This window comes from Phoca vitulina, unplaced genomic scaffold (assembly GCF_004348235.1).
Source record: "Phoca vitulina isolate PV1807 unplaced genomic scaffold, GSC_HSeal_1.0 scaffold3, whole genome shotgun sequence".
Classification (NCBI taxonomy): Eukaryota; Metazoa; Chordata; class Mammalia; order Carnivora; family Phocidae; genus Phoca; species Phoca vitulina.
This window is the reverse complement of record NW_022589706.1, coordinates 83,971,344-83,998,616: the sequence shown is the minus strand read 5'-3', so window position 1 is coordinate 83,998,616 and position 27,273 is coordinate 83,971,344. Positions and strand designations below refer to the sequence as shown.

Sequence of the window (27,273 nt, the reverse complement as noted above, 5' to 3'; positions counted from 1 at the left end):
AAAAGAAAAAAGTGCTAATAAAACAGTAACATTAATGGTTAAAACATCAATAGGTCTGGTTTGAATATCATTTGTCCTTTATATGTGAAGTTTATTAATAGAAATGATTTTATTTTATTTTATTTATTTATTTATTTTTTAAAGATTATTTATTTATTTGACAGAGAGAGACACAGCGAGAGCAGGAACACAAGCAGGGGGAATGGGAGAGGGAGAAGCAGGCTTCCTGCGGAGCAGGGAGCCCGATGTGGGGCTAGATCCCAGGACCCTGGGATCATGACCTGAGCCGAAGGCAGACGCTTAACGACTGAGCCACCCAGGCGCCCCAATAGAAATGATTTTAAGGCAATCTCAATACTTAGATCTAAGTACTTAGTCACTAAGATTGATCAAGTGTCAATAATACAGTAGTTACATGGTTTGATTTGGTAGAGACAACCCAGCAATTGAAAGAAATATATGGAAAAGATAAAAAAATTTTACACTTATATTATGGCCTTAGGACTTGAAATTCAAATTTATTGCTGAATTAATTTATTTATCTATTGCTTTTTTTTATCTATTTCTTTGACTTAAATTATTTTCATGAGTGTTTTCATAGTACAAAATAATGAAAATAGTTATCCACAAAGTAGAAAGTTTTTAAAACTAAAGAACCAAAAAGAAAAAAAAATCAGCCATAGTCATTAATGTTTTGGTGTATTTCATTTTTATATTCATATATTTACATATTTTTTTCAAAGAGTGATTCTCTTTGTAAGAATATAGGGTACTTTATGGCTTTTCTGAGACAATCTCTTAGAAGTCCCATTTCCCTTTCTGAAAGTGGCTGTAAATTTGTCATTTGAAGTGAGGGATTGACTCCCAACCTATGATTGGTTGGTTGTTAGGACGGCTTTCACTGAACCATCAAAGGTAGTGGTTTCATCTTGAAACTGTCTTCGAAGGTCTGATATTTTCCTGGGATGATACTGCAAATGATAGAGACAGCACACCTTTAGGGATATTTAAAAGCTCCCCAAATAATTGCTGGTTGCCAAGAAAGATACAATGAGTGTTTCTTTAACTAAGAAGAGCAGTTAAAACCATTTTGGTGGTACAAAATTAGTCAGATCATTGGGTATTGTATACTCTACGGAAAATTCAAGTATAGATTACTTTCAAGAAATAAGATAAAGGTAAGGTATGACAACCTGTAAATATTGAAAAATTATGTTATCTTCTAAATGAATATAGTTTATTCATCTGAGTAAGAAATGGAGCTTTTACATGGAAGTATGAACAGGGTTTTTTTTTTTTTTAATTCCACAGAGAAATTAAACTGTATTTATAGTCTCACAGTTAATTTTTATATACCATCATAACCACTAGAAAAAGGTTTTATAAAAACAAACTGAGAAATACTTATTTTTAAAGTCCAACAATTTCTATAGCTATCAACATTACACGAATGGTCTTTCCAAAAGCTATCTGTTGCCAATAACTATCAATATAATAATATGACAATAAAACATAATAAGGAATTTTATATGAATCTGAGTATTAGAAAACTATGATAGTGGTATGATACAGCACAAAATTCTATGTATTTTAACATATGCTATTATTTTTAATAAAACATGTTATTTCAGCCATCATTAATCCAGGGAAACCAAAATTCAAAATCAATCTGCTCATTTTATTATTTAATTCCTGTACTAAGAGCAGTTGTCTCTCTGTCCTGTATATGGAAGTTCTGAGTTCTCATACAGAGGCCCAGGTCATCTTTATGTCATCATGAACAGAACATAATAAATGAGATGTTACTAGAATTACAATTAAATATTTCTCTAGGACCATTTATTGACTTACAATATAATGACCCCTACTAGTTTTATTTAGAATACATTCTTGGCATAATTCTTAAATCTCTGCTGTGATCTAGACTCATTTTATTAAATCCTAAAATGTTTATAAAATGCATTTGAAGAAAGAACTTGGCTCTCTTTTTATTACATTGTGTTTGCATTTCTCTACTTAGCCTGAAAAGTATATTTGACATTCATACACCCGGTGGGTATTGTGAAAGAGAAAAAAAAAGATTGAAATTGCTTTTTAATGTTTATGGCATTAATAAAAATTATCACTATTCTTTTTTAAGGGTGAACCAGGGAAACCAGGAGAACAAGGCTTGATGGCAAGTATCTCAATTTCTTTTTCTATACTAAAAATAATGGAAGTCTAAGTTATTTAAAACTGTGGTCCAGATTGTGGGTAAGGAAAAAGTGAGAGATTTCAGGTGGGAGGAATGAGAGACAGTGAGGAAGGTCAAAGGATGGAATTTGCTTTATTCAGCTGCTGTAAGGAAGATTAAATTCAGGGATATGCATATTAGCTTAAATAGGAATGAGTTTCGAAGGAATGAGTTTTCAGTTTTCAAAAGTCACATTCAGAGGAATATGACTAACTGTGAATTAGTATAGTGAGGCTTCCACAGGGATTCAAGGAGTTTTTGTTGTTGAAGTGTTCCCCCAGAAAGAAACAGGTGTGCCTTCTTGATCCCTGTCATTAAAAAACATCATGAAATGATTCCACATGGACTTGCCCATAGACATTCATGTCCCATTCCTCGTGATTTGTTTATCCTTTGACAGTGAAAGAGAAGTTGGGGCAGCTTGCTGAGCCTTGAAGAGTAGAATTCCTTCAACCTACCTCTTCCTGTCTCTTCCTCCCTATCTCTGGAGCCGTGTTCTGGGGAACATGGGTTGACCTTCTAATAACCCAGATTCCAGAAGACAGCTAAGTCTCACACTCGTCCTGGATGCAGTGATCACAATGAACTTGATTGTGTGCCTTATACACAACGTGCAGCCTGCTACTTACAGGTGTTTAGGGTCTAACATGTATTTTTTAAAAATTAGTTAGCAAGGCCCTAACCCACAAGAATACGGCAGTTGGTCAGGAATTAAAACAAATGTGTGAATGGGTTAAAGGTTAAAGGCTTCTCCCTGAACAGGATGCCTTCAACAGCCCTCCTGGGGAAAAACTCACCAAGCTGTAGTCCTAGCTGTGGTGGAGCTGGCTTTGAAACATCACTGGTGAAAGGAAAGCACCCTGAAATGGAGTCTGACCCCCCCCCCCACACACACACCTGGAAATTCTTTGTTCCCGACCTATGATATCAAGATAGAGAATTGATTCAGATGACTTGAAGGTACTATAATGGATTCTTTTTTAGAAAAATAAAATGAAAGAAAAACAACAAAAAAGATAATATGTGAAAATTAAACAAAACATATGTCGTCAGTGGTAACTTTGGGTACAAGCGCAGTATTAGTTCTCAGAGTTACAGGGTCACAGGGGGTGAAGGATTCTTAGAAAACTGCAATATAAATTTTGAAACTGCCTTAAGCAACTGAATGCAGCTGTAATTTCTATCCTGCATGATGGTCAAAACATATTTCTCTCAAACATTCTTACATGGAAGGCTACTTGGGATTCTCAGGAGCCCATGTTTGTCCCCAGGTATGCACATTCTCCTCAGATTTTTATCATTGCCATTGGCTTTCTACCTTGATGCCCAATGCAGCATCCTAATATACGAAATTCTAAAATAGAGCGGATTTTTAAAAAAAATTAGAATCTGATCTTCCTTAGAGTCATACATATACTCTAGAATATACTATGTGAATCACAATTTAATGTCATTTCTCTACAATTCCCAGCTTAATGTCATTAAATGTAAATGTTCCACTGGTCCTAAATGAATTATGTTATCTTAGTTTGCTTTGATTTCCCATTTCAGATAGCAACTTTTCAGGTGAAGATGATCCCAGATGTTTGTTTTTTATAAACTTTTCCTTCTCTTTAAACTCTTCTAATTTAGTTCAGATTCTCATTTTAGAATGCAGCTAGGAAACTTAATTGAAATCACAAATGTTCAAAGGATATGTAATGATCTTCTAAAGTGCTGTACTGTTTTTAAAGATACAAAACTCTTTTTTAAAAGAAAACTTCCATAATATATATAAAGAAATATAAACAAATCACAAGTATACATCTCAATGACTTTTCACAGTGAGCATAACTATGTAACCACAAACCAGAGCAAGAAATACAATATTAGCATATCCCAGAAGCCCCCCTTTTTCCTCCAGTCACCATCCGCCTCTTCCCAAATTTCACCACCATTCTGACTTCTGCCACCATAAATTAATTCTGCCTGCATTTGAATTTTATATTAATAGAATCATACAGTCTGTACGCTTTTGTGTCTGGCTTCTTTTGTTCAGCATTATATTTGTGAGATCATCCACCTCTGTTTTAATAGCCTTCACAGCTGCTTAAAAAAATTAGGAGGAAGAACCTTATTTCCTTGACTAACCCGTTAAAACTACATCACTCAAATAGCAGTAAATGAATGAATAGTCTGTCTGACCTTGGGCAAGTCACTTAACCTCTCAATTTCTCATCTATAAAGAAAGGATAATAATACCCTCTCTGCCTCCCTTATAAGGTTGCCAAAGACAAATGCAATAAATTAGGGGAAAGCACTTTAAAATACATAACAAAGAACGATATGAGTGTGTTATTATTATCACTCAGTTGTTCCCCCTAGAGTAAATTACAGGTGAACACGGATTTATATAGCAGATGTATTCCTGTAAAGTTCTATATGAATCAGATTTTCATAAATCAACATATCTTAAATGTTCTGGGGAATTTTGCTATTTAAAGCAATCCCATTCAGAGTCTTTTTGTAAAGCAATATAATCCTCTAATTCCTCTTCCCAGCAAACTGAATTTTTATATCTTATATTTGCTTAAAATGAAATATTTCTATGGTTTAAAAAACTATCATTCTCAAAAAACCACTAGTTATATTTGTTAATTCAAATAGCACCTATATATTTTAACCCATCTCAAAGAAAGAAGAGGATCCTGGAAAAATAATAGCAGTTTTCATGGGAGAAAAATTTCATTGGAAATTTTTTTTCTTTTAAGTAGTGTGTGTGTGTGTGTGTGTGTGTGTGTGTGTGTGTGTTTGCATGCTCATGTGTGTTTTGACTCAAAGTCTGGTAGGGAGAAAAGTACATTGCATCAGTAGTTCTGGCCTCAAAACTGCTTAGGAGTATATGACTATAGTCTGTGATCTTTTTTACTGATCTATGACATATAGGCAGTAATTCCTAATTCATCTATCTCACTGGGTTATGGTGTGAAGCAAATGAAATAATAATAATATGAAAATGCTTTATGAACTACAGAGAGTTCCATAAACAAGAAATATTGCTCATAAGATGAATCCCTGCTGACATAACTTAGCACACAGAAAGAATGTAAGGGCTAAGAACAGTGTGATTATAGCTATCAGTTAAATTGCAGTGTATCAACTACTGTGATTGGTAGTGCAACTTATTCCTTTGGTCGTATTTGCTGTTGTCATTTTTTTTTTTTTTTGGCCTTCTCCGATCATCTTACATTATCAATTTTTCATAACAATCCTCTTCTCATCCACCAGTGAAAACAAGGAAAGATAATAAAAAGCTTGGCTCTCATCTTTTTCACAGTATGCAAAACTCTCTACATTTATTGCTTTGTATTGTGGAGGAGTGTTTGCTTATAAAAGGGTCTTGAGGTGCACTGGAGAATTTTTTAAAATGTAAATTGTTTCTGATGATGACATGAAAAAACCTGGGAACATTCTAAAATTAGCTCTTACAGAACTGTTTATGAGTGTGTCAGGTGGGGAATTAGTTTTCATGATCCAGGATATATATTTTATATTGCAAAAATAATCATCTGAAGATTAACAGCATCTCTGATAGAATAAAAAAGAAGGCCTGCAGCTCAAGCAGTTCCACATTTATTTAATCCTGCTGTGCATCTATTCTGTAAACATGACCTTTGGGTTTTCTGAGAAGTTCAGGATGAGATTTTAAAAGACGGAATCTCAAGCTAAAATAAATTGGACTCCATTTAAATAAGAAGAGAGCGGCTCTTAGCTCTGTTCTTGGGTCTAATGTTCTTGGGTTTAATGTAAACTGGACCCAAGAATCAAAGGAAGGACTGACCACAATTGGAAGTGCTAAAGTTCTGAACCCTAGTGCAAGTGATCTTTATTTTTCAAGTTCTTCAGAGGTTTAAATAGTTGTACAAATACCATTTTTGAAGTTAGCTTTTCTTTTGATATTCTTACTATTTCTTTTGTTGGCAAATACAGGAGTTCTCAAAAGCATAAAAGATAGATGTTTTATAAATATCTTATTAATATGCCAATTCATCCCAATTTCCTGGAAATTATTCTGTGGCCCAAAGTGTCTACATCCAAGGCTTTATAGACCAAGTCACTTTCTCTACTCTAAAACCCTATCTTCATCCCTCATTCTCCTCCCAAATATATGCAAACTCCATAGCATATCCATTCATCTCTTTCTGAATTATAAGAGTATTTCAAATGTCATTCATTGGGCCCTGGTGGTGTCAGAGATTTTTTTTTCAAAACTCAGAAAAACTTTTGCTGTTATTGTTCCTTACGGTGAAATTTGGACTTATATATGAACATGTTATAGATATTTTCAGTTTAATTTTGCCTGCAAACACATTTAATACATTAGGGTCAAGTGAATGTAATGCATTTATGTTAGCTAATAACGTAAACATAAATAATTACTTCTGCTTTATTTAAAATAAAATTGAAATAAGCAAATTGTGAAGGTTCACTTTAAATATATTTAGTTATAATGTATTGCTTTCCCACATCTAAAAATCATTTTACTTAATTGTACTTTCTCTGCCAACTATCTTGGTCAGCAGAATGGCAGACAAGGGAGACAACAGTAGGCTTCTCTTTGTGATTTTAATCTAGCGAAGAAAGCAACACCCCAAACCTTCAAATCACAAATAACAAAAATGACCAAAATCATCGTAGGATATTTAGCTATTAGACTAGATTTTAACAATGGAATCTTGTTGAGTAAAACTGTGTTTACTTCAGTTGTGCACATTGCCTGCTGGGATGCCTTAGTAACCATTCTAATGCTTTATTATCCTCACCTAATCTGATTGTCCATGAAGTACAAGTAAAGGCCACAAGAACAGAGTGCTTCCCATCTCCTTGGTGCTTTTGTCCAGAGCCTGTAATGTTTGGTTTTCCAAATGGACCGAAAGAGTAGACAAGTAATGCCTCCTTTTGGTGCAGTCCCACTGCCCTGTCCGGTTGCCCAACTCAGAGGAACTCACTTTGGATTCCTGTCTGCATGGACTTCTAGTGTTGAAAGGTCACCTTGGTGTGGTAGGAGAGCGTGACATTTGATTTTTCTTTAAAGCTGGCTCAGTATCTTAGAAACAAAGAGTTGACCTTAAAGGGAGCATTTGCAGTAGTGGTTTAAGAGCACTGGGTGTTACACGCAAACAATGAATCATGGAACACGACATCAAAAACTAATGATGTAATGTATGGTGATTAACATAACATTAAAAAAGAGTACAATCAAGTAACAGAAGTATGAAAAGATAGTCTACAAGGCTGAATAGATTACTGTCTGTATTCTTCTCTATCTCATTTTGTCTTTCATAACAACCTCTAGGATGTGCATCAGCTCTATTTTTAACTGTCTTACTCTGGTTCCAGTTAAAGGTCTAGAAAGCTATAGCAGACAAATTTAATATCTAGGTTTTAGATTCTTCATCTATAACAGTGGTGAAACTAAATGATATCTAAGTCCCTTTCCAGATCTAAAGTCCTTTCATTCTATTCTGTTTTCATTGTAAACACACAGGCACATATTACATAGCCATTTATCCATGTTATATATGCACACCTACACATTCTGTAAATAATGAGGTACAATAAACAACAGTGGAAAAAGGCCTTAGAAACTGTCTCCTTCAAATGTATCATCAACCTCTCTAGTTATCATTTCTTTTAACTGTAGGATCCAACATACTATAGAGCTAAACTGAGGCAAAATAAATCACTCTTGTATGAGGATATCAATGACATTGAAATCTCTTTACCAAATTCTCATATCTCATTATTAGATTAAGAAGAAGCTTCTCAAAATAAAGTTGTGTCCGTATAAGTCCTGTGCCTTACATCTGCAAATTAAGGGCAAACATGCACATTTTAGGGCAAGAATATAAATGGATGCCCTCATACAATGTGTTGAAATATTTAAAAGGTATTAACCAACTAATAAAGTGACAGGTAAAATATGCTCTGTCCTATGACCTTCACAGGTATGTTCTCATAGTGACTTGGAAAGTTGAAATGCAAAATTATTACACTCCTTGGAGATCCAAGCCAGAGTGTGGCAGCATGCAGAGAGCTATAACCCCGTCCCAGCCCCTGGCCCTGGCCTGTTCCCTTTCTTTCCCACACCTACCTCATCCCTCAACTTTATGAGACTAGAGCTGTCACCTGTAGACATTCTGGAATGTTCAAAGATCAAACTATGTCCGCACGCCTCAAAATACCCACCTCCTTTGCCTCCTCTACCAGTTCACTGTTGTGCACACCAGCGGTGTGGTTCGCTTTTGGAAAAACAGACCTGAGGTAGAGGCAACTCAGAGTCATTGAAATGAGCTCCAGTCATTGGGGCAGAGAGTTCCAGGGTCCCTATTGCCCAAAGCAGAGTCTGAGGTCAGGGGGTGGGCTACCCATGAGGAGTACATGGGTTTAGAGCATAGGCCCAAAAGCAAGAGCCCTCTGGCCCAGGGCTAAGGGCAGAACAGAGTCCATGTGTCTGAGTGGATTCTTTAAAGATTAGACTTCCACTTTCTTCACGTTCTTTGAGAAAACTTCACGCACACTCACATATTCACACCCCTTCACATTCATGCACACGCACATATTCACACCCCTTCACACTAAGCTAAGTTAGAAGCTGTCTTCTCTCCTCCACAGCATTTATCATGTCATACAATAATTGTGCTTGGTACTTATTGTGCAAATGAATGACTGAATTATATAAATTATATAGATTTATAAATTATATAAATCAATGAATCAATAAATCAGGTACTAATACAAAGGAATCAGCTTTATATTTTTCTCCCAACAGGTGTCATTGCACACCAGGAGTGGGAGTAGGCAGGATAAATCCAACAGGATTACTATAAAACTGCTTTTTCTCCTGCATCTTCTTAAATTCATTTGTGTATTATAGATTATTTGGAGTATATGTGTGTTCATGAATATGTGTGGTGTAACTAAAAAAAATAATTTTCGTGAGGATAGTTGAAAAGTAACTGTATCGATTTCTAGTCACACTACTTGGCTATTTTTAAAGCAGAGTGTAAAAGATTTAGAAGATTTTTTTAAAAAGATTTTATTTATTTGACACACAGAGAGAGCACAGCAGGGGAAGCAGCAGGCAGAGGGAGAGGGAGAAGCAGGCTCCTGGTTGAGCAGGGAGGCTGATGCGGGACTTGATCCCAGGACCCTGGGATCATGACCTGAGCTGAAGGCAGATGCTTAGCCAACTGAGCCACCCAGGCACCCCGATTTAGAGGAAATTTTAGGAATCATCTAGTTTATCACTTCACAGATAAAGAAACAGCATCAGAGTGGTTAAATGACTTGACCAAGGTCACAAAGCAGTCAGCGGCAGAACTAGGCTGGAATTCAGTTCACCTGATTGAAGTTTTATGTGTTTTGCAAAGTCTAGATTTGCATTTTGTAATACAGTAGCCACTAGCCACATGTGGCTATTTAAATGTAAATTAATTAAAATTAAATAAAATTTTAAATCCAATTCCTAACAATTGCACTAGCCACACTTCCAGTGTTCCATAGCCACTTGTGGTTAGTGGTTACCATACTGGATCAAGCAAAACAGACCACTTCCATCATCCCAGAAGGTTCTGATGGACAGTGGTGGTCTAGGCGGAAAATAGACCTGAAGAGTAGATGACTATATATTATAGTCCTAAATTTATGTCCTCCTTCTGCTGATCATGGGATATTTAAATTTTAGCAGCTAGTGTTTCTCGGCATTGTTGATTTAAAATAGGAAAAGCACTTACACTTTACTCGATAGAAATATTTTTTACTGAGTGTAGTGTACAGTGATAGGCCTTCGTGAACCATAAATTTGTTTCCTTTATGGTACGCTAGGGAAGTGTGCTTAATCACAGAGGGCAGAGGAAGCCTGTTAATTTTTCTTTCTTTCTGGGTCATTTCCATTTTGAGTTCAGCAACAAGAAACAATTTATTAAATATTTAGAAGGAATGGAATGAGCTAATTTCAGCTCTGGATATCTGGTGAGAGGTGATAAAGTCTCTGTTTTGGGACCTACTCAGAACATAGATTCTCAAATACCTAGATTTGTCTTTAATCTGAGGTGGTAGTTTATACTCAATATTTAGTCTTGGGTCCTGGTTTTGTTAAGTAGTGAAAAAAACGGATTGCTTCTTTAATTTCCTGAGCTTTAAGAGACCTTCCTTACAGAGGTCACAGCTTCATAATCTTGAGAAACACCAATGGATGACTCATCCTTTTGTCCCCCAGAAACTCAGCACTTGAGATAGAGAGGTCAGAAATAATTTATTCCTTTTAAAAAATAATTACTCCATTTAAAACTTTTTTTGGGTCAAATATTCATGAATTAATGGAATTACATGCCATCTTACTGATAGTCTCTAAAGTAGACCTGTTTTAGAAGAACTATTTCAGGGGTGCCTTGGTGGCTCAGTCGTCGAGCATCTGACTCTTGGTTCCCACTCAGGTCAGGATCTCAGGGTGGATGGAACTCCAGGTCTGGCTCTGTGCTCAGGACGGAGTCTGCTTGTCCCTCTCCCTCCCCCTCTGCCCCATACCCCATGTGCTTTCTTTGTGTGTGTGTGTCTCAAATACATACATACATACATACATAAAATCTTTTTTTAAAAAAGAACTACTTCAAATAATAGAAATTATGGAGCTATATTATTGACACAAAACTCCCAGATACTTACAGAGGAAGAACTCCCTCAAAACTGGGAACTCTTTCCCATGATAGAGGGATAATGGTTTGAGTGGTAAAATTATGGAGGAAATCCGGTAAGTGGAATTTAATAATTTTTATGTTCATTAATTCATTGTTTCAATTTAGTCAATATTTATTTGCTAGGCACTAACTAGGTACTGAGGATTTAAAATATATGACCTGAAGAACTTGCTGCCTAGTCAAGTAGATTTTATAAATATGTGAATATATTAAAATATAGCTGGTTAAAATGTGCTAGAGAAACACAGAGGATAAAAACCAGCTCTGTCTGGGTGCAGTGGAGAAGGCTCACAAAGGACGTGAGTTATGACTGCTGAGCCCCGAAGAATTATTAAGAACTTCACGTGAAGACTAATAGGAGACTGCTTGGGAAAATATAAATGATTAAGTGTGACTGAAGACAGAGTCCATGAAAGACTCAAAACAAGATATGAGGCTCTCCCATCTCAGCACTATCCCGCTCTTTCTTGTTTATGCTGTATTCCTTCATACCCAGTTCAACTAAATCATTGGCTTTTACACTGAAAACATTTCAGCACACTCTCTTATATTCTAAACATTTCCCAGTAGTTCCTAGTTGGGCATTTCCACACACTTAAGCTATGAAATCTGAATCTTGTAAAACATTACTTGAAGTATACTCCAGACATACATATAATAGTGGCTAGAGTTTATGTTTCTTGACCTTCCCTCATCAGACATCCAAGTAGAATATGGAATTTTATATAAGTATATCTTAAATGAATTCTTCTTAAGACCAATTTTCATTATTTATTTCAAATTTCCTCTTACTCTTTAATAACCAAGTTAATGCATTTTCTGATCTTGCAATGCATTTGACCAGGTTAGTATCTTTGAAAAAGTTACAATTAAAGTCTGTTACACCATGTCCCTGAGAAATTCTGGTACTAACATTTTATGACTCCAAAAGTTAGATTATATGTGTTATCATTCTTCCCTACAGAACCTGACTTTAACGTATTTTCTTCGTTTTGCCTAACTCTTATTAAATCATGGAAAAATTCTTAACTCAAAAAGGAAATAATTTTAAATGGCTTAATCGTTTGGGGCTTTTATCCTCCTCTTTACAGATGGACCACCTCTTTTTTGTTCCCTGTGTTTTTTATTACAGAAGCTGGTTGTATATTCTTGTATCCAGAAATGACCAGCAGCTTTCAGAGCTTCAAATTTTACTGTTAGCCATCAGGGACAGAACAGGAACTGTGTCCGCCCCCTGCTCACACAAAACATCATTTCCTAATAGCAGGCAACCAGAACTTGCCTTAAAACACCTCCCAAGAGGCAACCTAAAGCACATCATTTAGAAACTCTGCATCCTGTTTAAGTAATTAATACCTCAATCAAATTTGGACTAACATCGGTGGTGTCAGAAGAATTCATTAATTTTTTTCCATTCTATTTCGTTCCATGATCTATCAGGCTTCTTAAATTAAAAAGACTTTTTTTTAATTAAAAAATGCTTTTTAAAATTTTTACAAGCTGGAAAGTGCAGCCAATGCATAATGGTTATAGAAACATCCATTTCTTAACTGTGTGTTTGAAGATTAATTGGGGTTGATAATTCTAGATATGGTTTACATAATGGCTTTCTGAAGTGCATTAGAGACCTTGGACCTACATCCACATCCACAACACTTTCCATATTAATGAGACTATGTAACTAAGATGATTTTTGCTTGGCTGTTTTAATATAGAAGGCATGAACTGAATTCCTCCTCTCATTTTTGCATTTAGAGGTAATCTAGAGGTTATTAGAATATTCCAGTAGTGTTGGAATGACTTGGGTAAATGCAAGGGTGAAAAATCTCATTCCCATCTTGAGACACTGTTGTCTATGGTACAAGAAAAATTTGATTTATTCATATGTATTTATTCCTATAATTTTTATTATCCTCAAAGTAAACACTATTGTGCTTACAAAACTCTGTAAGTCCACACAAATACAGTCTCCCCTCCCGGTCCATATCCCCACCTTCAACTTCCTACCTATAGCCTCTTTGATGTTCCTTAAACACAATTAGCATGTGCCCACCTCTTGGCCTTTGTACTTGCTGTTCCCTTGCCTGGAACATTCTTCTTCCTTTTATAGGCATGCCTCTGCCTGACCTCTTTCAGGGCTCTGTCCAAGAGTCACTTTATCACTGAGGCCTTCACTGACCTCCCCACCACCCCCACTTTAAAATACTACCACATCTACTTCTCCCAATCCTTATTCCCGTTTGCTTTAGCACTTACCACCTGACACACTTTGATTTTACTCATTTATTTGTTTACTGTCTTTCTCCATTCATTAGAATATGAGGTCTAGGAGGGCATGCATTTTTGCTTATTTTGTTCAGGGCTGTTTCCTCAGTACTGAGAACATTGCCTGACACTCAGTGGGTACTAGAAAACTATTAAGTGGATGAGTTAATGAATGCATGCAAAAGGAGTCACTGGACAATTACCATATGCCAGCTACTGTGCATGACAAAAGACATTTGGTGTGAAGAAAGAAGTAACTAGACGATTACAGTACTGTTGGTAAATTTTATGAAAGAAGTGCTGTCATAGGGACGCTTTGAAGAACAAAAGAAGGGGACCAGGCCCACAGGTGGGGGCACTGAGCTCTAAGTGATGGAATGGGTAGAGGAGAGAGGACCAAAGAGAAGTTGCAGGAATAGCCAGCCAGAGGTACAGCGGTGCAGAGACGCAAAAGCATGCCTCCTGTGGTGAACTACCAATCTTACAAAAGCTCCTGCTTTTCTCAAAAGCTATGGAAAGCCATTGAAGAATTTTTCAGTAGAGGAAAGGTAAGAACCCATTAGCCTTCTAGAAAGCTCACTCGGGCAGCACCGTGCAGAGAGGTGGAAGGAGACTAAAGGCAGAGTGGCCCTCAGGTGGACGCCCATCAGCTAGCTGGGAGAGAAGAGGGTTTGAACAAGGGCATAGTGATGCAGGTGATGAAGAGGGCAGGCTGGAGAGATTCTTGAGTAATTATCTGATATACTTGAGCAGGAAGGGGTAAAGGATCACTCCCAGGCCATGAGTCACACACTTTTTGGAGAAGGCAATCACCAAGTAGGACGATCATATTTCTCTGACTTACTTGCTCACCATAGTCCACATATTTTACAGTATTTAAAAATGGAATCTAGCAGGGGTGAAGGTAAACAGGAAAGAAAATCAAGGGCGCTGTGTAATTTCTTTCTTGTTTATAAGTTTTAACATTGCATAGCCCTCCATGGCCTCTTCCAAAAAGATCACAAAAACTTTGGTTTTAAAATTTGTCTGCAGATGAGTGATGTTATTACTCCGCACTTGGAATTTTTCAGTGGCTCATTTGGTTTTTATCTTTTGAATACATCACCTAGAACCTGTACCAAAATAAGTGTATTTTAAGGTTTAAATTATAGTTTACACTTCTGGAGGTAAACTTAAAGAAATACAGTTTAATATGTTGAGATTATATATGGTGCACAGTTTTTAATCTTGAGACATATACACAGAAATTATTTTGAAAAATGAAGAGACCAGATTGTTCCCATTTAAATTGAGCCTCTATAAAGTATATGCAAACATAACAGTGCCCACCAAGAAAATATCTAAAAAGGAACAATTTATTGATTAATAAAAATGGAATGAAAAATTGACTCTTTAGTCTGGAAAAATATTTGATCCAAACTTAAGTCACGGAGACAATAATAATGGAATTATTTTAGAAATCTTAAAACACTAGAACAATTGGCTTTAATTTTAGGAATAATAAAAGGAATAATTTGACTAGTGAGTAATGAACTTATGACATTGTTCATCTGAGTCATTATTCGTAATGACTTTTGAGCAGGCTGAAAATATAAATAAATTTAAGAGGATTAGATAGGTTAGTGAATGGTTGTATGGCATTTGCCCGTTACTTTATTAATTTATATTTGTTCTAGAAGTCACAAAACTAGACAAATGTAAACATCTTAACCAACTGGTAGCAACATACTTTAACTTCAAAATCAATTTTTTCTTAAAGATTTTATTTATTTATTTGCTAGAGAGAGAGGAAGAGAACACAAGCAGGGGGAGTTGCAGAGGGAGAAGCAGGCTCCCTGCTGAGCAGGAAGCCCAACGCAGGGCTGGATCCCAGGACCCTGGTGTCATGACCTGAGCCGAAGGCGGATGCCTAACCAACTGAGCCACCCAGGAGCCCTTAAAATCAATTTTTGAGCAGTGAAGCTTTTATTTGTAAACTTAAATTTAATGACCACAATGTCATAGGTATATAACGGTTTTATTAATCTAAGGACACTCAAAACACATTAAGCAAAATCTTGATCAGCAAAATAACTATTTGGGGTGTGTGTGTGTGTGTGTCTATACTTACTCGAATATATGTCTGTGCCTTATATCCAGCTTCAGTCTATTCCCACTCCCCTGCTAGTAACAGATGACACTCTCCTTGGCTTGCTACCATTTTTCCCGCCAGTGAGATCAAAGGACTATATGCACATTTTTGGTAGCTGAGAATATATCCTTGGCAACTTAGTTATGAATAATCCACAAGACATGTATTCACAGTTCAAAGTTAGTGTTACATCTTTAAAACTGCTTTTATTTTTAGAGTTTAGCAAAAATAGAAGTAGTTTCCTAACCGTGAAGAAAAATTTTGTATTTATTTTCTCTATAGCTATCTTTTGATTTTCATGAAATATTGTGTTAAAATAGACAATATAATTTTGTAGATTTCACGGTTATGGGTAGTCTTTCTAAATCTTTAATGTGGTCATGCAACAGAGACCAAATTAGAAAATACAGAAATGTCAGTCTCTAGTTAAAACACTTGATTTCAAATTTGCTCTGATTTTTCTATGAAATATTCCCTTCCTGGGTTATCCATCAATGTAGTGAAAAACTCAACTGTACTGCACAATCCTTTTTCAAGTGGCAAAGTTAGGTTTAAATGGAAACAAACCTTTTTGAATTGAACATTTCCATTCTCAGTCTAAACATTGAATTAATGTACTTTTTGTTATATGATTTCCTTTCTAACATCAACATTTTAAGAAATGAAATGCCCTGGAGACGCTGGGGCAAATGGAATCATAGACCATGATAAAACCCAAGTCTTCTTCGACTCTCAGCTCTCCCATCGCTACAACTTCCAAATTCTGCCTTTATTTAACGTTAGCATTCACTTCCCAAACAATTTACCCAAGTGAGAGATGATTAAGCCTGTTTATGTGCTAAGGGGAAGGAACTAGTGGAAAGCAGGAGGCTCTGATACAGATGCATGGATAATTGATGGAGAAAGATCCCCGAGGACAGAGACAAGGATGGATTCCAGAATCTACTGGATGCATCTGCCCGCAGAAGAGGGGTGCCTCTTCTCCCTCTGACATAGGAAGGAGGTCCACGTGGGTTTGGATTGATGAGAGACATAATGTTGAGGGAATTTACACCTGATAGCCTCTATTTTCTCTGCAAAATCTAAAACAGGGAGAATTTTAAGTAGAAGGGGTGAAATGGGGAGGGAGGCTGTCTGACTGCACAGATATACCAGATAACCAGCTCATTAAGAAGTTAGTCAGTTGAGTAAATAAACAAGGAACATAGAAAGGTGATATTGCACAGTGCGCTTTCAATAACCTAAAGCTGATTTTATGAGGAAATTCTTAGTCTTCCTGTGAGGATTACAAAATAATTTATGAGGAACAGATTCTCTGAATGTTCCTAAACATGGTGTATTTTTAATAAAAAAATTATGCATGACTAATTCTCCCTCTAATGTGCACTCTAGTGCTTTCTTTAATAGTACAGAGTATGAATTAAGATGCTGATTAACTGAAATGTCACACATTGAAAATAGGCTAGCCGTTCATTAGGTGTAATGGAATACAGAGCCAGTTAACATGAAGTGATAGAGGAAACTATCATTTACTATCATTTATAAAGAATAACTTTGTTAAAATATACTAAAATTAAAAGTATTTGTAAAAAGAATTAGAAGAAAAATGCTCAATATTTTATGTAAAAATAGACATAAATAGAATTATAGCTGGATGTCTTTGTGCTCTCTTCCACCATCCCAAAGCTTCGCCTAATTCTACATAAAGCCAACAGAATCCCAATGCTGACTTTGTGGTTGAAAAACAGCTAAATCTCAGAACTGCCGTATTTCCATTTTATATGTAAATATTCCCATCCATCTTCTTAATATTCTATTCCCCCCACGCGCCCAGTATCATAGGTTATCGACAGCTGACAGCATCTTTTGTTTCCTTTTCCGGTACACCCTAGGTGCAACAGTTGACCTTGGCATCCCCTAGTTTGTAAACAAGTTTTTGTGCCACATTTCATAAGAGGAAGAATGGGACAAAACATGTTTCTTTGTAATGCTATTCAATGATTCCCTTTGCAAATCTGCTTCCTGAAGTTTTGCAGATGCAGAAGTCACATAATGTGCTGCTTGCTGGGGAACTGCATTGCATTTTCACTGCTTCTAGCAGTAACATCTCCAGCCTTCTAAATGAGATTGAGGTGATAGATGTACAGGTATTTGAAGAAACAGATGCACCAGAACAGCAAAGATTCTTTTTTTAAAGGAAAAATCAGAATCTTACTGCATATGCTTAATGGTCTTCAAAAGAAAACAAGAGAGAAGAAAAGACCTATTGTATACTTCCAACCAGTAATTTCCGTTTTCCTTGACATACAGAACATCAGCATATTTCTGCACAGCATAGAGAACCTTGCAGACTAGGACAGTTTTAATTGGTCGTTTAAATTTAAATGGTTACATTATTATGTTAATTGAATAATTTTTCTATTTTTAGGGTCCTCTGGGGCCTCCAGGACAAAAGGTAGAGTATAAATAGTACTGGGGAAGTAATTATACTTGTATTGCCTAATGCCTAGCATGAGAGGTGAATAGAATTAGCTACTGTAAGCCATGCTGAAGCATCTGGATTGTGCATTCTCCTTTCTAAAAATACAATCATTTAATGTGAGCCATTAGATTTCTAATCAACTCCATTATAGAAAATCCAATAAATCCAGAGTAAATTCTTTTTAAGCTGTCTGTCGAACTTTAGGTTATTGAATTTTTAATTAAAATACTGGCAAAACATTGTGACAAAACTTAGAATTTGAAAGGTCATATGACATTGCAGACTGAGTGCATGGTCCTGCTCAAGTATTATGACCAAATGATCGTAGAACGGACCAGAACAAAAGATGTACTTGTTGTTTGGTGACTGTATTCCATTGGTCCATTAGTGTTTTCCTTTGCTGAGGTAAACTGAAAAGTGACTTCCTGATTGTCATTTCCCAGTCATCAGAATTCACCATTACATTCTGATGGAGAGGGTCTAGCGCTTCTAAAATTACATCAATACTACAGTAGTAAATATATCAATAGTAGGTAGGTGGCCCTTTGCCAATGAAATATTGCTAAGTCCCCATTCCCTGTTGCAACTCCCACCACACAATGGGGAAAAAGGGATATTTAACCTGCAGAAAACTAAAGAAAACAATTGTATTACAACAGGTGGAAAAGTGATTATTCTTTATCTTTGGAATCCATCAAAGAGAGACTTTTTATTCCCCAAGCACTGGGCATGTGGCATCTGTTGAAACATAATCCTACAAACCAAGTCCAAAGCCAATGAGTTGTGAGACAACTTGTGTATAAGAACACTTTGTCCTTCGCAATAATGTCTCTATTAAGCATGGTGTGAAATTGTAAAGCTACCCTAATCCACATGCGACCAGGCTAAAATTACTGCCTGAGGCTTCAGGAAGTCTTTTAATGACCCACTCAATATAATTACCAAAACACTAAGGAACTTGCCATCTCAATTTGTTTTGCATATAATGACTATATATTTTTTAGTGACTATATTTTTAATAAACTTCCTCTTTTAGAGCAGTTTTAGGTTTATATTTACTCTTTAAAAAAACTTTTTTCCCATTATTATTAAAGAAATTTAGTATCATACATCAACTTAGAAAAATCTGTTTTCTAGGGCTAGACAAAGAATAAACATATTTTATTTAAAAATGATTTCTCCAGAGCCTGAAAGGGGGTGACATCACTATCCGAAAACATTTGTTAATGTTCTATATCCAGGTAAATGTCATAGATTTTCTCAGGTGATAATTAGGTTTCTTATTCTCAGTTCACCCCACCTATGTCCAACCGTTCGTAATCACCCCAGTGCAGATGTGCACACATGTCTACACACACACACACACACACACACACACTCTTAACTTAATATTTGATGTGTTGTTGTGTTATTCCTAGTCAGTGTTTAACATTTGTAACACCTTTTCTAGTCTAGGAAGACATATTCACACTCACCTGGCTTAAATGTACACCCTGAAAGTCCAGGGGAAAATGCTTCAAATACAACAAATTTGAGTGCCTTATTTGACTAATTGTGAAACAAGTGGTTGTTATTTTAATTACCTTTTGTTTTATGGTATTTAAACTCCTGAAATGCAAGAGTTACTGCTACTGCTAGGCTTTTCCAGACGGAACTAAGCCTGTTTATTTCTTAAAAGCACCAAAATTTAGAGCCATGTGGCCTTCTGATAGCTGTGGATCCCAATTTATGATGTGAATTTCTTTAAAATCATATTAGGGATAAGTGGATATTTAGAAACATGGTTAAATTTAACTCTGTAGTTTCTGGGAATGCTTGATGAATCTGCTTACATTATTATATATCTGAATACCATGCATAAGATCTGAAAAACTTAGCCTTTCACACATGTTTTAGCAAGGTAAGGTTATGGCTGACATAATTAATACAATACAAACTTAGAATTGAAATATTTTGTGATTCTATGCTTAATTTAATCATGTGTCTTCTTAGGGTTCTGTTGGAGTACCTGGAATTCCAGGGGTGAATGGTCAAAAGGTAAGTTCTATAGAATATTTTTGATCATTTAAAGGGATTAAAATCACAAAATTATTCTAGTCAGTAATGTTAGTAAAAAGTTTATATACTTATAAAAGCACTACATATACTTTTGAAATGCAGGGAAATTATGTGCAAAAGATCAAACTAATTTAATTTTTAATGATGCATTAAATAGTCAGAAACTCTTAGAAAATTTTCCATTCTATTTTGATAAGTTTTGTAGGAGATACAACTATATCTTTCTTATAAAGTATATATATATATATATATATATATATATATATATATATATATAAAATAAATATACATAGAATAGGAAAAATTTTGTGTTTAACATTAATTGTCATAAACAAATATACTCCAGTTTATTCTTGTCATGGCAAAAGTAACATGTATTATTTCTTTCATTAACAAAAATTCTTACAGAGGGAACCTATTGGAATATTCTGAATTTAGGAGCAAGCTCTTTTTACTGTCAAGAAAAATTAGGGTTTAAATAGACTCGCCAAGCTCTGGTAGTACACTTTTACTGTACTGTTAATAATGAGGGGGAAAATAAAATAAGAAAACCCCACAACTCTACATAGACATATCTATACATGTGGTTACATCTATTCCTTCAACATACTTACTGGTTGGACAAAGCATCTAGCATCATCCCACAAGTGGGTCTGCTTTTCTGTGCTCCCCAACAGTGCTGACTGGCTTTTCAATCTGGAACCTCTACAGAGACCAGGAAAACCATAGGGGCAGCTAACAAAGCCAGTCTACCAGGAGCCAGGAAGCTGAGCTAGGGACTTTCTTGTCTCCCTTAGAGTTTTTGGACTAACCCTATAAAATCCTGTGACCCATCAGCTTGTGTTCAACAGAAAATTTTTAAATCTGTGCACTCTGGATTAAATTCTGAAATCATAAGGAGCCGAATATTTACAGACAGAAGAGACCTCCTAGTAACCTTTCCCATCTTGTCCATCTTTTCTTCTTCAATAAGATACTAACAATCACTATTTAAAACCTACAGTGGCTAGCAAAAAGCATGAGTCTGCCACTTACAGGCCACATGAATTTTGGCAAAGTCCTTGAATTCTCTGGCCTCAGTCTCTTCATATGTAAAAGGAAGACAAAAACAGTTTCTACCTACTAGGGTCAACGTGAGGATTAAATGGCAAGTAGACATAAAGTCTTTATGACAGTGGTGATCTTACAATGAAACGTTTCCTTCATTGATCTGTATCTTAAACAAGGTCCTCTGCTTCCACGATTACTCAATTCCCGGTGAAATTGATGTCCTCAACCAAGGCTTATGGTATCCGCTAATCCACAAACCAAACACTGCGCACTCCATGGGAATGAACTGCCCAGCTCACTGCTCTATTTGCCACTTAATAAAATACGTATCTGTTTGCTTCACAAATCCTGGTAAAGAGCAAAGATTAACTTTCTATTTAGAATATTTCAGATCATGGAGGGATACATAAAAATTTGGAAGTATATTCATTCTAAGATGGATTTTAAAGTTATGTAAGTCAAGATAATATTTGGAGAAGACAGATATGGATATAAGAGAAATGTTTTTAACATTGGTGAAGAACAAAGCTTATACCCTTAAGGTTAATGTTTGCTCTGTCTTCTTTGCTTCTTTTCTTTTTTCAACTTTGGGACAATCGTGAAAATTTATAGAAACCATTAACCTGAAACAAAACAACTTTAAAACTGTCACATACATGTTTATGAAAACTGCATATTCTGTATTTTTGCAAAGGAAATATGCAATTTCCTTAGCAAGAGAAAGGAATGTGACATTTTCTTGTCCTAGTCACCAAGTTTAAATTATATTTCAAGAAAATAGACAGTTAATATTTGCAGTTTTATGTCTTGTTATACATCTTTGTGGCATTTTAAAGTGTTTTCTATAGGACCTAGGGAAGGTAAATAATTTCACACTTTTATGACGGTATTAGCAAAATGTAGTTTACGACTGTTTTTCCTACTCCATAGAATTTAACCTAAAACTTTGTGGATGAAATTTCTGTTAACACTAGTGATTATCTAACATTTGTAATATTTGCTGTATCATCTCTAGGAAAATAAAGTGCAAAACCATGAGTCCTTCACCGAAACAGCAGGTCATTTAGACAGTAAAAACAAAGCTGGAAATGGAGTAATAATTCTGTACTTAAGCATATGACATATGTTTTGGATCTCTACAATTTGTTTTTCTAAGAAAAGAGCTTACAATGACATAATTTTTTAAAGCACCTAAATGTCCTCAAGCTGTCTTAAGAAAACATTTTTTCTACATTACAATTTCACTTTTCCAAAGAAGTACTTTTGCGGCTTAGAAAATATTTTTCAAATAATGGCTAAGGAAGAATATGATTTCTAAGCAATCAGAAATACAACAAATGACAACTAGAAAATAGAAAGATTTTTCTCTTACAAAAAAGGAAGAAAAATATTTTTAAAAAGTATTTTGTTTTCCATCCATTCAGATTGACAAAATTGGTGATTGGCTTTGGCTAATAAACTTGGTAGTGACATTTTTTTTTTTACACTATTTTCCTTCAAATATGGGTCACCTTGACTGCTAATCTGAGTATTTTTTATTTTGTAATGGTCTTTCAGTGATTCAGATTGTATTAGGAGAAAGGACTTACATAAGCAGTAACATGGCATTAAACCCAAATCTAGCTTTTTCTGGCATCACAATCTACAAAGGGCTCCTGAGCATCTTCTGTGAAATGTGGAAGGCAGTGTGGTATGGAGGAAAAAGTTTGGACTCTGTAGTCAGAATGAATGGGTCAGATCGTAGTTCTCATTTGGGCAATTTATATAATGTTTCTAAGGCTTAGGTGTAAAATATAAATACAGACCTTGCAGTATTAACTAGATAATGTCTCTAAAGTGAAGGTAATGTTACAGATGCTCAATACATATTATCAAGTATCTGTAGGAATAGTATCACACTGTAGGAGTTTCAGCAAATGAGCCCTAGGTTTACCCTCAAGCAGGGAGAAGAAGCCAGCTGAATCATGATAGGAAGACTATGAATATGCAAAATTACACAGGAAGGTAAAATGTTTCTCTGTGCCCCGGCTTTTCCCCACTCACCTGCCCAGGAGCGCTGTCCTGGAGTCAAGATGCTCTGTTTTCTTCCACCTCATGTGCAGCCTTTGAAAGACCCTTTTCCTGTCTGGGCTCAAGGCAGTTGCATTTGTGAAATGAGACCAGGGGCTGTACTGATTTATTTCTAAGTCTCCAAGAGATAAAGTCACCCATGTCTCATTTTTGATTCAACCAGCTTCTAGTATTCTCTGTTCCCAATTCTGAAAGCTGTTGTTTCCATAATTTAGATTTGTTGCCAGCAGCCAAAGCAGTTAGGGTAGATTTAATACTAAGTCTTACCTAAAAATATGAAATGTTGTCCTCTTCTTCCCTAGCTAATTGTGTTGGACACAAAATCTTGTAATTCTCAAGAATAGATCTTGTCAGTCTAGGGTGGCTCAGTTGGTTAAGCAACTGCCTTCGGCTCAGGTCATGATCCCAGAGTCCTGGGATTGAGTCCCACCTTGGGCTCTCGGCTCAGTGGGGAGCCTGCTTCTCCCTCTGACCCTCTCCCTTCTCATGCTGTTTCTCTCTCTCTCTCTAATAAATAAATAAATAAAAATCTAAAAAAAAAAGAATAGATCTAATTGTACCTTTAGATCTTGTCAGTCTAAAGGTATAATTACCATTTTGTTTGTGCTCCATTATTCATTATCCCTCTCTGTCTGTCTGTCTGTCTCTCACACACACACATGCATACATGAAGAGATGTATATCTAAATATTTGACAATTAAACCCTACTTCTCAGATATAATGGAGAAGTGGGAGCTTTCAAAAATAATTTTGTGGTAGAACCATCTTTTAAACCATCTTTTAAACTATCTTTTTAACTTTTGTCCCTTTGACAAAATTAATTGCTGTCTATAATTTTTGGTAACCAGGTAATGGGTATTAAGGGAGGCACGTGATGTGATGAGCACTGGGTATTATACACAACTAATGAATCATTGAACACTACATCAGAAATTAATGATGTACTATATGCTGGCTAGCTGAACATAATCAATTTTTGTATATATGTGTGTATCAGAATTTTTAAAATCTCAACTTTTATTAGGTGGTATTAGAACCCTATATTTTTCTATTCTTTCCACATTTTCACATTAATTGGCACCCATAAAAACAAATCATCATAATGACAATTTACTTGAATAGCAACCAATGCCCAGCACTGGGCAAATACAACTGAAGAGGAGATCTGGGGACAGAGACAGGGAGCATTAAAAGTCTAATTGGTGCAGTTAACACCCTTGTCTGTTTGTTACTATGAAAATAATAATAAAGGTTTTTAGGATTAAAAACCAATTATTTTGTCTAAGCAAGCTAGAATATTTTTGAAACCCCAGAATCATAGGGATTGTTTCCAAAGCAAAACAAATATCAGAAGATCTTATTCATGGATTTTCCAAGTATTTTCTAGAATTTATTATTTTTAAAACTTCAAAACATAAAATAAATAAAAAATGATGTTAGCGTATCATCTACGAATCTATCCCAGATAGCTATGTAATTTTTAAGGAACATTAAACTTTAATTAATTTATAGTTATGGTATTTAGAATTCCTTTTCATCTCTTATCCATGGATCTCACAGTCTTCACTGACATTAATCCTCACAACATAGTTCTAATGGCATTTTTATTGTAAGTGTATTTAGAGAGCAGATAAATTGAAGCTCTCAGACTTCCAAAGGTCAAGCTGTTTATTCAAGTCTATTCAGTGGGCTGTTCAATGAACTCAATATTTTTTATTCTTGATTCACTTACTGTAACAACTAAATACACTCTTTTCTTTGGCTTCCTTGGCTCTATCATTAAGCAGTCTGAATTAAACTCCTGAAGGATTTGAATATAGTTCTGTTTGTTTTCTGGTTGGTTAGCTTAAAATTTTCCTATAGCAGAATTTATTCAGTGGTCCCATTACCCAATATAGTTGTGACTTCCTGATTTTAGACTTTAAGAAAAGATACGCAGAGTAAATGAAGTGTGATTTCTGATTCCAGATTAATGAATAGTTCAGGGAAAGTACCTTACAGCAATTCAATCATTTTACAGGTTAAAGTTGAGACAAATTATTTTTATTAGTTTTTCTATCTTCTGAAGTTAGCAATTATGTGCATTAGAATTCTCAGAATACATGACTTTTTTTCTCTAGTAACTATAATAATAGGATGTGTTCTTTCTTCTAAAAGAAACATCATCATTTTCCTATTACAGAACATTTCATGTAGTCAAATCACTTTATCCCTAAGTGTGATTCATGTATTCTCAGGCATTTTTATATACATGCTTACTCTTAAAGAGACTTTTCACTCAATTTTACTTGTTAAGTGGGACAAACAACATTTCTATTCTTTATTAATGAATTTTAAGTTCCTTTAGAGAGGAATGAAAAGTTAGTTACAAGAGGTAGTTTAATGTTGGCTTGAAATAAATCAAGTACAGTAAAGATTTTTTTTAAACCGCTTTCCCCCTGACTCCATTAAAGGCATGTTACTATAGAATTTGATAATAATTATCATTCTACCAAATTCTATCATTCTACTAAAATATTGGGAGAGGGAAGAATAAAAAGTTGAGGGAAAGGGATTTCTGGGGAAAGGGGTGTGAGAGAAGGCAAGCTGCTCACAGGCCGTCCCGAAACAAACAACAAAGCAAATGTGTTTGAATTATGATATCATCAGGTCCACTTATTTTCCATTTTAATTGAAAAAACACTATATTTTATAGAAGGGATCACAAAAATACTGATTTACTACATCTGATTCAATTGTATACGTAATCTGGGAAAGCTTTTTAAAGAAACTTCCCATGAATGGGTCCACTGATTCACTTGTTGATTTTTTCAGTCATCCATACAGCCCTTACTACTAAGTGCCAGGCAGCATCTCTCTTGGTCCTCATGGAATTTCCAGCCTAATTGGGGATGGAGACATTAAATGAACAGTTATACTAGAAACCTGTTACATTACAGTTCTTTTAAGGACTGTGGCCGAGAAGCGTAGGGCAGCCTGGCCTGGTGCACAGAGCCAAGTAAGGCCAAGTAATGCTTCTCCGTATGGATAGGTGACTTTGGGTGAGACCTAACAGGTGGGCAGCATTTGGCAAGGGAAGAGAAACCACCCCTATGGTGCTGTACTTACAAATTAAATTACAGACAACCTTGGTCTTAGAATTTGGTTTCTAAAACACCGTATTATCAATCACAATGGGGCTTTTGTATTCATCATGGTCTACCTTTTCTTCAAGCTTATGACCCTCTCTCTCTCTCCCCCTCCCACTCGTGCTGTCTCTCTCTCTCTTTCTAAAATAAATAAATAAAATAAAATAAAGCCTACAATGAAATAACTTACTGTGACAATCCTAACAGGTTAGCATCTACCCAGTTCCATCCATTTGATAGGAGGCCACATTGCCAAGCAGATAGTAACCATTTTCCAACTGCGAAACAGCACCAGTGGGGTTCATTTATGAGAAATTGAATTTCTTTCAGGATTCTCTCCTCTGTCTTCTCTGCCCAATACAGAGAACAGAAGAGCGCAGTGTATAATAATTCCTAGCATGTTAGTCAGCATTTACTCTCAGGTCCTGTCCTTAGTGTTGTGTGCCTATTAGCTCACTTATTCCTCACAGCAATCCTATGAAGTAGCAACTAGCATCTCCACTTTATTAATGAGCAAATGGGAGTACAGAAAGGATAAATATTTTGCCCAGTGTTACCGAGGTGTCTGTGGTGTTCAGCTTCAAAGCCAGGCAGTCTGTTCTCACTGCACACGACTCTGCTTCCACTGTTAAGAGTGAGGATCTTAAATTCAGAATATCCCAGCTTTGCTTTTCAGTATTTGCATGACCTTGGGCAAGTTACTTACCATCTCTAAGCCTTAGTGTCTTCGTTCATCAAATGAAGATTAAAATATTTACCTCGAAGTTTAATCAGAAAAAATAAAGTAATAAATGTAACTTTATTAAAATATTTTAAATATTCTTAAAATATTAATAAGAACAGACTATGTTTCTCTCTGTACGAGGGGCATTAATAACTCCATGACTCAGAAGCCTCCTGGGTATAGAAGCAAATGTTAGTAAGAACTATTATTTCTTTCTACTACTCTTCACTGATCTTTAGAGTTTTTCCAGCTGGACATAACCACTTAACATTTCTATTAATAATTGGGCACATTCCCTTCCCAAGAGAAAAAAATAATTTATCATTCAAACTATACATAGATTTATCATTAAAGACTATGCTTTAGGAAAGAAGAAATTAGCTGGCTTTTAAA

The 27,273-nt window shown here is 35.6% G+C and overlaps 1 protein-coding gene across 4 annotated transcripts in view; it reads left to right on the top strand.

The window, feature by feature from the left end:
• COL25A1 (collagen type XXV alpha 1 chain) overlaps nt 1–27,273 on the top strand; it is a 467,924-nt gene that overhangs the window by 345,275 nt on the left and 95,376 nt on the right. For all 4 annotated transcript variants that reach the window (XM_032400984.1, XM_032400983.1, XM_032400982.1 and 1 more), the window contains exons 10-12: nt 2,141–2,176; nt 17,796–17,822; nt 19,842–19,886. In XM_032400984.1, the coding sequence (XP_032256875.1) occupies nt 2,141–2,176; nt 17,796–17,822; nt 19,842–19,886 (108 nt within the window). The remainder of the gene's footprint in view (nt 1–2,140; nt 2,177–17,795; nt 17,823–19,841; nt 19,887–27,273) is intronic.